Here is an 11,965-nt window from a genome sequence, read left to right as displayed (position 1 = left end):
TTATCCATGGATGGTCCAAGTGAAAATGGTTCAGAGGCAGCTTCACCTGATGATAATGCTTGGGCTGGTTTTCAGTGTACGTCTCTGCTGAGTACATATTTTCACTTTCTGGATCATCAAAACAGTATTCCTAATTTTGTGCATCTTTTTCCTAACATGTATGTTGCATTTTGAGATTAAGGGTTATGGTTGTGCTTTTGTTTAAGGTTGTTGCAGCTGCTGAAGAAGCATCAACAGCTGAGAAAACTGGTCCGACAAAGCCAGTTGAAAGCAGCCCCCACTTAGCTTCTGCAATTCAGGATCTTTTTCTAGATTCACCCTCAGTAATGCCTCCTGTTTCAGAGAAACCCAAGAAAGATGTAACAAATGATATTATGAGCCTTTTTGTCTACGTAAATGCTTTGCATTATTTATTTGAATGGGTATGAACTAATTTTTTACTAGGTTTCTACCATTTGTTTGTAGTTAGTTATATTAGATTTATATTTGGTATTTGGAGTACCAGTGTAAAAGTTCATTTTTATTCAATTAAAAACAATTGAGCTTGTGGAACACCCCAACAGTTGTCTATGAGTTTGGTTGGAGTGTATAGTTTTCTGGTTATTGTTATGCGTTGCATGTAAAAATTAACAAACAACATAAGATTATGGTTTGAATTGCAGTCAAATATGGTGTCTCCATTTGCTCTGCATCAACAACAACTTATGATGCTGGCTCAGCAACAGTCCCTTCTCATGCAGTCGTTTGGGAAAGATACTTGATAATTATCATGCAGTCCAAGGAAACTGATGAACAGGCTGATTAGGTTCTAAAGTAGGATATTTTGGATTGTTGGACGCTAGAAAATCACTACCGATGGACTGAATCTGAGTGTTAAACATGTTGGGTTTAGACCATCGATAATGATTTTCTGGAGTCCAACAATCCAGAATATCCGACTTTAGAACCTCATCAGCTTTTTCATCAGTTTCGTTGGAGCTAATCTGAATGAAGGTTTTGAAACCTTAATTGAATAAAAAGGTATGCTTGTTTCCCAAATATTGCAACCTTGAATTAGCATAACGAGATTTAGCATTAAAGTTAGCTGTTAGCTCTATTGGGTTTCACTTTGTATGATTTTTGACTTTATTCATTGTATTACAGTTGTCATGAAGCGTCATACGCTGCTTGAGTCACTTTGGTAATACTTTGGTAACTTCATTTACTTCCTTTCTCTGCAATTTGGGTTTAAAGTTTTTGTCTTGGTTCTTTGGCATTGCTGTCTTTGTGTTTTTTTGTTTGTTCTCTATGTGTTTGTTTAAATGTCGTAGTGAATAGATAATTGCTAAATATAATAGATGTTGGGAACACAAAGTTACTGTCCTGGAAGAAACTAAAATTGAACTTATTTTCTTTCATATTTAGAATCAGTAATGATTACACTACTTAGATTCTCTTCTATCCTATGTTTATGGATTGAAATTTTAGCTCACGAATTTTATTAGCAATCCTCAATTCTTTCTCCTCTGCCTTCATATGGGACTTTTAAACTACTTGTATGACCTCCAAAGTTTGGAAACATAGTTTCTGTCTGTTTCTACTAGTTTTGTCAATTTTACTCAAACAACACCCTGTGTATTGATTCTAGATAAGCTACAGGAAGCATTATTTGCTCTATTGGAATGAAGCTATCTTTGTTGGAGGAACCGTCTTCAAAATTTTTGTAACTTTTAATCATCTGTTGGTGAAAAACTGAAAACTGAAGACAGCTATAATGAAACCGTGGAATGACTTATTTTGATCAATTACTTCACTAGCTTCATCTAGAAATCTCTTACAAGTGTATGAAACAGACTTGGAACAAAATCTAAAATCCTTGATTCTTCCTTTACTTAAGAATGTTATTATAAAGATTTGGTTGTGTACTTATGTGCTGACTTTTTATGTCAAGTTGTTCTATTTGGTACCAACTAAATAGATTTGCAGGATTCAAACATACTTGTAAATAATATCATGTAGCATAATGTCTGTAAAAGGCATTCCTTTTAATCTATGCTCTGCCAATTCATGCACCTTTTTTACTTATCAAAAAAAAAAAAAAAAGTCCCGGAAAGCTTGTACTAGTGAAACCGGGAAAATTCTAGAAATTTTCAGGATTATGACGGGGATGTCTATGATGTTGCACTTAAATGCTGCATTACCCCTAACTTGGGTATATGTATTTGTACATAGTGTCTGCATTAAGAACTAAGAAAGGATTTTCTTTTGAAGTATGTTAAGCAATATACTGCACATATAAGCTTCTCTAATGAACTTGCACATTTGTACTTGACACAAGCAGGATTACTGCAAATTTGTAGACTTTGAATTGTTTACTATAACAAATTATTACATTGATGATATTTTGAGCATTCACTCTTCTTTGAGTAGTAGTTGCTATCCATTTTTATTTTGTAGGCTCATCTATATTGTCTGTGTTGTGTTTTGCAGAGGCTTTGGAACTATGCAACTGGGAAATTTTTGAAGACTTATACTGGCCATGTGAATTCGAAGTACTGCCTTTCATCCACATTTTCTGTAACAAATGGAAAGTATATTGTTAGTGGTTCTGAAGATAGTTGTCTATACTTGTGGGAGCTGCAGAGCAGGAAAATAGTCCAGAAATTGGAAGGTCATACCGACACGGTTATATAAGTATCATGTCACCCCACTGAGAATATGATTGCTTCTGGTGTGCTTGGCAATGACAAAACTGTGAGGATTTGGACCCACGAAACTCAGCCATACATCAATAATTTGAGGTAATGCAGCCACTACTCTGTTGGTCTGAATGTTGAATCTGATAATGTTGAATAACTCAAGTCCATTTAATTCCGTGCAGTTGGTTAGTGGCATCAACAACAGTGGGTTCTAGTGCAGCATATGGAGCACGATACTTAAGGAAGAGATCTGCCTTGATTAGTGGAAAATCTTAGTTTCAATCTTTACCTTGCAGACAACTGACATAACACCATCAGTTTTGAGATATGTACTGGGTCTCAGCATCAAAGGATTTGAAGAAGTAATGGTGTTGCCAAGGTTGTGTATCTGTATACCGATATTGTTGTAAATTACGGATAATGTTGTAAAATGGATAATTGAGATATCTGTACTGGGTCTTAGTTTTGAGATATTGTTGTAAATTACAGATAATTGAACTATTTTGCTATCCATTTTACTCGTTACATTAGTTGCGTGATGCAGCTTTTTCCTATAATACAATGATATTACTTTGGCAACTATAATTTTATTGAATTAGTTACTGTTTTAATGTGGTTGTAGAACTTTTAATGTATGCTCCCTTCGCCTATGGAAAATGTGGTTTGTGGTTGTTTGATGTGTTCTGGGCCCTGGAAAATTTGCTGCAGGGGAGAAAACTAATTCTGGTCCCATTATGCCTGCGGCAAAAAAAAAAAAAAAAAAAATCACAGTAGAACTCGAGTATCTAATACTCGATTTCCAAAAGTCTCTAAGACTCGATTTCCAAAAACGGAAATCGAGTCTCTAAGACTCGATTTCTATTTATGGAAATCGAGTATAAAATACTCGAGTTCAACTGGGAATTATTATATTTTTTGTAGGCCAATGAAAAACGTAATAACTCGAGTATCTTATACTCGATTTCTATTTATGGAAATCGAGTCTTAGAGACTCGATTTCCGTTTTTGGAAATCGAGTATTAGATACTCGAGTTCTACTGTGATTTTTTTTTTTTTTTATTGTGACCTCAACTATTTAAACAGATTCATCTCTTATTGTAAGTATTTGGCAAGCATGTCAAAAATAGGCTTCATTCTTGTAAAGATTGCCAGTATTTTATTGAATTTAAACAATCTCAACTCTTTTGGATGGATTTGGATAGAATGATAAGTATAGTCTTGTTAATTCCATAACGACCTATTGCACTGGGCTATTAAAGTCTTCAGAAGTGAAAGATTGTGTGTTTTCTCTGTGCATAATCATATTGTCACAGATTTTTTTCGTTTTTTTTTTGTTGCAGGCTGTGTGCACAGAATCTGGGATGTTTGCTCTGTGGGAGAGGAGGGTTGATGTAACACAAGAAGATTTTGAGATGGTAGTGGCAAAGGTAATGAAGAAGGAGACTGAGAAAAACATGTCATTGCGGAAGCTATGGAAGTAGTGTGTCTCCATGTTAATGTTTTGTTTCACTCCACCACCCTGAATATAATTGATCCGTGGCTTTGTTCTTCACACACAGCCAACAGCTCTGTTCTTTGTATGGATTATGAAGCACATGGGGGTGCCTACACTTTGTTGAAGTTTTTTAAATACCACTGGCATCTCTGTTTATTTTGTTAAATATTCTTTTGTGATACATTTTTATGTAATATGTGTTTAATTATTGTAAATTTGCAGCTGTGCCTTAATTATTTATTTTTTTGAAACGTAATGATATTTTAGCAAGGGAATAGACTATTACATGCACAAGGAGTGCCTTAGGAGTGCCTTTTTGTTAATAAGAGATGGTTTGAAAACAGTTTGAATACATTTTTATCTAATGTTTCATCTTGTTTCCCAGGTTCATCTTGAACGGAAATATGTTGTTGACATTGATAAAAATATCGATATCACCAAGATAACTCCATCAACAAGAGTTGCTCTCCGTAATGACAGTTATGTGCTTCATTTAATCTTGCAAAGCAAAGTTGATCCATTGGTCAACCTCATGAAAGTTGAAAAGGTTCCAGATTCCACATATGACATGATTGGCGGTCTTGACCAGCAAATTAAAGAGATAAAGGAGGTTTGCCTCGTGTACCCTTTTACTTTCTGCATTTAAACTGGTAGTGGCAATGGTGACAGTGAAGTGCAGCGGACTATGCTGGAGCTTCTCAACCAGCTAGATGGATTTGAAGCATCAAATAAAATAAAGGTATCGTGTGTGTTTTCATTATGCAGCTTGGGTTGTTTAGTTTTTGGTACTTTTCTTTATTGTGACCTCAACTATTTAAACAGATTCATCTCTTATTGTAAGTATTTGGCAAGCATGTCAAAATAGGCTTCATTCTTGTAAAGATTGCCAGTATTTTATTCAATTTAAACAATCTCAACTCTTTTGGATGGATTTGGATAGAATGATAAGTATAGTCTTGTTAATTCCATAACGAGATGTTGATTTTCTTTTCTTTTTCTTTTTTTTCTTTTTTTTTTGGATTTACAGGGTTGGGTTACTTAGATGTTGGCAGTTGAAAACTAAAAAACCAGATTGTATAATTTTATTTTGTTCATTTCAGTTATATTTTTGGATTTACAAGGTATTTACTCTTCGATGTTGGTGGTTTAGTAAAAAATTACCTGAAATTAGTTCTCAATGGTAATAAAAAAAAATTGAAAAAAAAATCCCAGTAGAACTCTAGTTTAATGGGTTACCATAAATGGAAATCGAGTCTTAGAGACTAGGTTTCTATTTATAGAAATCGAGTCTTAGAGACTCGATTTCCATAAATAGAAATCGAGTCTCTAAGACTCGATTTCCATTTATGGAAACCGAGTATAAGATACTCGAGTTCCACTGGGAATTTTTTTTTCTTTTTTGGCCGCAGGTCACTAGAATTATTTATCACATTGAATTACGTTTTTTAGTTCTCAAATTGGGGTAAAAAAAAAAAAAGGAAAAAAAATCCCAGTAGAACCGAGTATAAGATACTCGAGTTCCACTGGGAATTTTTTTTTCTTTTTTGGCCGCAGGTCACTAGAATTATTTATCACATTGAATTACGTTTTTTAGTTCTCAAATTGGGGTAAAAAAAAAAAAAGGAAAAAAAATCCCAGTAGAACTCGAGTATCTTATACTCGGTTTCCATAAATGGAAATCGAGTCTTAGATACACGAGTTCCACTGGGAATTTTTTTTTTTCTTTTTTGGCCGCAGGTGCATGGACCAGAATTAGTTTTCTCCCCTGCAGCAAATTTTCCAGGGTCCAGAACACATCAAACAACTACATACCAGCATATGATAGGCGAAGGGAGCATACATTAAAGTTCTACAACCAGATTAAAACAGTAACTATTCAATAAAATTATTGTTGGACAAAAGTCTTAGCACACAATGGCAGTTCAATACTAGAAGGGCCTTGTGGTTGAACTTGCCAAAGTAATATCATTGTTCGTATTATAGGAAAAAGCTGCATCACGCAACTAATGTAACGAGTAAAATGGATAGCAAAGAGTTCAATTATTCGTAATTTACAACAATAAACAAAATAACAACTAAGTTAATACAACATAGTCTACATATTCGCCTAGCGGATATAACATATTATACATAGTCACCTAACACTTGTCCATACTGATACAACATACTCTACATAATCACCTAGCTTGTCCATACAGAAGATAACGACAAGTCCCACGTACAATGTCACTTACGAAAATAAAGTCTCCGCTTGCCTGACAAACATGAAATACGGTTATTAGTTTCCAAATGCAAAGAACAAAAACCAAATGACATTCTGAGTATATTATATAAAAACAGTGACGGCACTTGCCTAGTTCATAGCACTACCACTTGTCGAAGCCCCATGGGAATTGGGACAACATCTACGGTTATGCCCCTCTTGATGACACACTGTACATCGTTGCCTCGGTTGAATCTCCCTCAACTCCGGATCTTCCCTCCGGCTTCCCCGTTCTCGCCGTACCCCATCCATTTCATTCCTTATTCTTGACATCGTAGGACGACCTTTGGCCCGCAACAATCGTGGGTCAGGCACCCACCGTGGTCCGCGAACGTCTCTCCATAATGACTCTGACTTTGGCACCACAAAATTATGTGAATATGTGAGAATGGCGTTGTTCAGACTGTAACATGGGTCAATATAGCTGGGCGCATCGAGATGCAGAGCTTTAAGAACTTTAATTGCATGCGAACAAGGGATCTTCAAGTTTTGCCACTTTCCACAACCACAGGTTCTATCAAATATGCGCACATCATGACTGTGATTTCCCCCTCCAGCTCTATGGTCGTTATACGGGGTAACCACTTGATATATACCCTCTGCATGATTATAATTCCTCAGAGTGTGTCCTGCAATTTTCTGCTCATTTTTGTTATAGATCTCCATTGCATAATCACTCCACACCTTACCTCGAGAGAGATCAGAAGTAATTTGTTTATGTCGATCGTGGAAATATGCAACAAGTTTAAAATAAGTGAACTCAACCATTGCAGCAATGGGCAAACCGCGGGCACCTTTAAGAACCCCATTAAAGCACTCAGAGATATTGGTTGTCATTGCCCCGTAACGTCTTCCACCATCATGTGACTGGGTCCATTTGTCTACATCCTCACTCATTAGATATGTGTATGGCATATAACGTATAATCCGGCGATCAGTAGGGTCTACACCCCTCAGTAAATTAATCTCGGCCTCCTTAATGGTTTGCATTATGGACACAAATTTAGCATCATGAGTCGCATATCCAGCTTTCAAGGCCAATGCCTTTAGAGTCGGGTTATTAAAATGTGTGTTGAAGTTGCTAGCAACATGTCGAAGGCAATATCGATGATATACCCGTTCTCTTTCGTCTTGCCCTCTAGGCCACTCTCGAATGGCGCATTTGATACCTTTATGTCGGTCAGAAATAATGCAAATGTCCTTGTTTTCAATAACACGCTCTATCGAAGTCCTGAGACACTCTAAAAACCACCCCCAACTAGCCCCTGACTCCTTGTCCACAACAGCAAAGGCGATAGGCAAAACCTTTTGATTAGCATCGGTTGCCATTGCAATCATCAATACCCCTTTGTATTTACCATATAAATGAGTTCCATCAATACTGATCACTGGCCTGCAATACTGGAATGCAGCAATGCATGGAGCGAATGCCCAATATACATAGCGCAGTAACGTAGTACCTTCTAATGGCTTAGGTATGGTGTGATAGCTATACTGGGTACCCGAATCCTGATCCAAGTATGCCAACAACAACTTTCGCAACCTTTGGTAAGACTCCTCCCAATCTCCAAAAATCTTAGCAATTGCCTTTTGTTTTGCGTCTCATACTTTATAGTAAGAAAGCTCATGATCATACTTAGTACGGATGATCTCCCAAAGCTCATCAACAGTAGCAGTGTGCTTTTTTCGCAATCTTCCCACAATTTCTGATGCAACAAAATTAGAATCCATCATTCTACCATCTCTTCGCAGCCCAAAGGGTATACAACTGTGTGGACCCACATAAGACGTGACCATCCACAGACCATTGAATTTAGGCTTCATGTATGCCCCAACGTACCACTTGCAATTGTCATCAATGCATGCGGCGCACAATTCAGTTGTGCTCGACCTTTGGATGGAGAAATTTCTATTATCCTTTGCTGCGTATATTATCAATGCACGCTTCACCGCAGCTTTATTTGTAAAAGTCAACCCTTTACAAAAATGCATCCAAAAGTCAACCCTTTACAAAAATGCATCCCATCTTGCCAAGTACAAAGATATGGTATCTGAAGACGTGAAGGATCAACCATATTTTCCCAAGTATTTGCGTAGAATGAGTCCGCAGGAGGTTTGTAGCCAGTGGTCGTATCTGTATCATGCTGGACACCAATATCATCATCATCTGCATCACCTTCATCATGGTACTCCATATTTTCCTCTTCAAAATTAGGAACGACTTCATGCTCATCCACATCGTTCTCAAAGTCACCTCGCTCAATCCTCTCTTCGTACTGATCCATATCATCATTATTTTCACCATCATTCACAGCATGATCTTCGTCTTCGTCTTCGTCTTCGTCTTCCTCCTCTAAATGTGTCTCTTGAGAGTAGAGGGTTCCACCAGTATTCGCAACATAATCTTGAGATGAGAGCGTATAACCTCCCATTGTAGTGCATCCATCATCTAGGGTTGTAAATTGTAAAGCCGTAGATGTTTCTTGCACCACCTCAGTACTGTTGTCTACACTCGCCTCCAAACTTACATACAACTCAGCAGCATTTACTTGGGGCATTTTCTGGATCCTACTAAACATCATCTTTACATGTTTATCTTCTTTAATCGCCATATACCCATAATTTATCCGTTCATGAAGAACTTCTTGTGGGCAACGATAAATAATCTTGATGTCATACCAAGCAGGGTTCAATTTCAATTCGTCCATTATTTTCCTCTTCAAATCAGTCAACGTCTTCAACTTACGACGTAACATCATGTAGTAGCATTCGATACCCTCCCCTCTAAATGGGAATCCGTCAATCCCTTCAGGATTGTAAAGGTGTCCACCGAAGTATACATTTATGTCAATATTCTTCAAAGATTGTGCACCTATTAGAGAGCCAACTAAATTTATGTTAGTGACATATTTGATCTCTTTCATTTCACATCAATTACAAAAACTTTTCTATCTACTCAAAGTACAAGAATCACAACTTCTAAAAGTGTAACAATTGCATATACTCACCCCACATCACATACAAACACACTCAATCATTATAATTTCATACTCAAACAAATAAAAAAACTGAAGACAAAACTCACCCCCATTACAAAATTGAAACTCAGCTCTAACAAAAATATAAATAAAAATATCAAACCAAACAACAAAAGTCATGAGGATGTGCAAATGAATGAGTGCAATTATGTAACAACATCATTCAAGTCATTTTAAATTAATGTCATACCCTATTACACTACTATTGATGAAATAACATAGAGCAGGGTTCATCAGACAAAAAAAGGAAAAAAAAAACACTAATGTGAATATAATCATGATCAATCAAATTAGACATATCATCTAATTTAATATATAAATATAAATATATTTATATATTTAGCCTATTTATACAACTATATAATTAAATATTTATATAAATATATTTATATTTAGCCTATTTATACAACTATATAATTAAATATTTATATATTTATATAAATATATTTATATAAGTATTTATATATATATAGTTGTATAAATATAAAAATATAATTATATTTATATAAATATTTAATTATATAGTTGTATAAATAGGCTAAATATAAATATATTTATATAAATATTTAATTATATAGTTGTATAAATATAAATATAAATATATATACGTATTTTTTATAAGGAAACAAATATACATATTTTAATACAAACAAATATCTTATCAGGAAACAAATATATTTGCCTAATACAAACAAATATTTTATTAGGAAATGGCATATACACTAAAACAATGCAAGCAACACTTTTTAAAGCAGCTATATACACTAAACAACTAATTAGAGAGTGAGTAGACCCTTACTTGACATAATGATGTGCAAATGTACTGCTGAGATTGTATGAGAGTGAGAGGAGCAATGTTTTGCTGCTAAATATGTATGAGAGTTTGAGTCTCTGTGAGAGTTCTTAAGAGAGGTTCTGTGATTGAAGTTGCTGAAGGTGAGAGTTGTTGAGGCAAGTTGTTCTTCATGTGAGAGAGTTGTGTTTAGTCAAAATATTCTCTGCATCTGAGAGTAGTGTGAGAGTTTTTTTAGGTTCAACATACTGAGAGAAGTTTTTGGTGCTTGTGCTAGTGCTAGTTTAACATATTTTTTGAATGTGTCTCAAAACAGACAAATTATATTCACATGTCCTTCAGCAACGTACTCATCTTACCTGCTGGAGGAAGCAACAAAGACTGTTGACTAGCAAAAGCACCAAAATAGACTAATAGACTAGCACAAGCAACAGACAAAACATGTCATTCAACACAAGCTTTAATAATAGCACAGAGCACGTATTCAGCTAATAGACTAGAGCACAGAGCACGTATTCTAGCACAGAGGACAGCAAAGACACTTGATAAGACTAGACAGGAGGGGAAATAATGGTTTGAAACTCGAGTCTCTAAGACTCGGTTTCAAAAGGTAAACCGAGTCTCAAAGACTCGAGTTCAACACGCGTATCTTTTTGGTTAAAACTCGAGTCTTTGAGACTCGGTTTACCTTTTTACGTAAACCGAGTTTCAAAGACTCGAGTTTAGGTCGCGCCTACGTGGAACTCGAGACTTAAAACCTCGAGTTCCACGTACACTCCTGCCACGTCAAGGCCATGTCAAACCACATAAACCGAGCCTCAGAGGCTCGATTTAGGGGCCCAAAATCGAGCCTCTGAGGCTCGAGTTGCTAGTTTGCGAAAATGTTTCCAAACTGACCCTACTAACTAAATAGTTGGGGTTTTATGGGTAATTACCCATTTTCGCCTTATACTCTCTCTCTCTCTCTCTCTCTCCTGCTTTTTTTTTTTGGTCCATGCCAGTTAAACTTCGGTACCTTCTTTATATTTATATAAAAAAAGATTTTTTTTTATATGTTTGTTGAATCTCTCCGTGTTCATTTATTATGCTATATATATACAGTAAGTAATGTAACTGCTTGATCATGAATTTTTTGATGGTGCCCATGAAATCTTGATGTACTTGGTTGGTTTTGCTTTAATAATGTTCTGTGATATAATAATGTCTGGTTTTGTCTGATATACTTTTTGTGCTTTTATATTAATTGTTTATTAGATGTTGAGGCGAGTTTCTGGTATTTCCAGCGAAGACATCTTCTTTAACCTGGAGATATATATATATTTTTTATATATAAGAAGTGTGTTTATTTATTTTGTTTGAGAAAAATTAGGATTTTTTTTCTTCTTTCCTTTTTTAACTGTTGTTGTGAAGTGTGAATGTTTGAGTTACTGAGTTAAATGAAAATGGGAGTGTATTGTAGCTCAGTAGTGTTGTCTAATTCATCTTGGGTGTAAATCTTCCTCTTACTCATTGAATAATAAGGGGGGAAAATTATCAGCACTGGTATGGCTTCTTCTTTTTATTTTTCAAGAATGTTGAGAAAAAAGTATTAGATCTACCTCGATGACACTTCCCATGAGGAGAAAAAAGAGATTAAAAAAAAAATTATATGATATACTAAAAGGACCTTCCCCCATCAGTTCAATTAGTGGTATCTTT

The 11,965-nt window shown here is 35.6% G+C and overlaps 3 protein-coding genes across 3 annotated transcripts; 2 read left to right on the top strand and 1 right to left on the bottom strand.

Moving 5' to 3' along the window:
• The first annotated feature begins 1 nt into the window (after window position 1).
• LOC115961588 (ADP-ribosylation factor GTPase-activating protein AGD5-like) lies at window positions 2–2,673 on the top strand. Its single transcript, XM_031080544.1, has 3 exons — window positions 2–76; window positions 217–422; window positions 2,470–2,673. Exons 1-3 carry the CDS (start codon window positions 7–9, stop codon window positions 2,671–2,673), a joined length of 480 nt encoding a protein of 159 aa, XP_030936404.1. The 5' UTR covers window positions 2–6.
• Window positions 2,674–3,882: 1,209 nt separating this feature from the next.
• On the top strand, window positions 3,883–4,896 carry LOC115960357 (26S proteasome regulatory subunit 8 homolog A-like). Its single transcript, XM_031079218.1, has 2 exons — window positions 3,883–4,105; window positions 4,559–4,896. Exons 1-2 carry the CDS (start codon window positions 4,040–4,042, stop codon window positions 4,817–4,819), a joined length of 327 nt encoding a protein of 108 aa, XP_030935078.1. The 5' UTR covers window positions 3,883–4,039; the 3' UTR covers window positions 4,820–4,896.
• A 1,304-nt stretch (window positions 4,897–6,200) lies between these two features.
• LOC115961587 lies at window positions 6,201–10,434 on the bottom strand. The gene is made up of 5 exons (XM_031080543.1): window positions 10,274–10,434; window positions 8,475–9,308; window positions 8,045–8,412; window positions 6,527–7,993; window positions 6,201–6,428 (listed from the first exon to the last, which is right to left on the bottom strand). The coding sequence occupies exons 1-4, from the start codon at window positions 10,278–10,280 to the stop codon at window positions 6,527–6,529; spliced, it is 2,676 nt and encodes an 891-aa protein (XP_030936403.1). The 5' UTR covers window positions 10,281–10,434; the 3' UTR covers window positions 6,201–6,428.
• Window positions 10,435–11,965: the final 1,531 nt, after the last annotated feature.

Source organism: Quercus lobata, chromosome 9 (genome assembly GCF_001633185.2).
Source record: "Quercus lobata isolate SW786 chromosome 9, ValleyOak3.0 Primary Assembly, whole genome shotgun sequence".
Lineage (NCBI taxonomy): Eukaryota > Viridiplantae > Streptophyta > Magnoliopsida > Fagales > Fagaceae > Quercus > Quercus lobata.
This window is presented reverse-complemented; position numbering and strand designations above follow the sequence as displayed.

Coding starts and splice junctions, on each gene's coding strand:
- LOC115961588 (XM_031080544.1), top strand. CDS start 7: ATGGATGGTCCAAGTGAAAATGGTTCAGAGGCAGCTTCACCTGATGAT. Junction 77..216: donor TGCTTGGGCTGGTTTTCAGT/GTACGTCTCTGC, acceptor AGGTTGTTGCAG/CTGCTGAAGAAGCATCAACA. Junction 423..2,469: donor TGCATTATTTATTTGAATGG/GTATGAACTAAT, acceptor TGTGTTTTGCAG/AGGCTTTGGAACTATGCAAC.
- LOC115961587 (XM_031080543.1), bottom strand. Junction 8,413..8,474: donor TCTTCAGATACCATATCTTT/GTACTTGGCAAG, acceptor ATTTTTGTAAAG/GGTTGACTTTTACAAATAAA. Junction 7,994..8,044: donor ATGAGCTTTCTTACTATAAA/GTATGAGACGCA, acceptor GGAGATTGGGAG/GAGTCTTACCAAAGGTTGCG.
- LOC115960357 (XM_031079218.1), top strand. CDS start 4,040: ATGTTTGCTCTGTGGGAGAGGAGGGTTGATGTAACACAAGAAGATTTT. Junction 4,106..4,558: donor TTGAGATGGTAGTGGCAAAG/GTAATGAAGAAG, acceptor CTTGTTTCCCAG/GTTCATCTTGAACGGAAATA.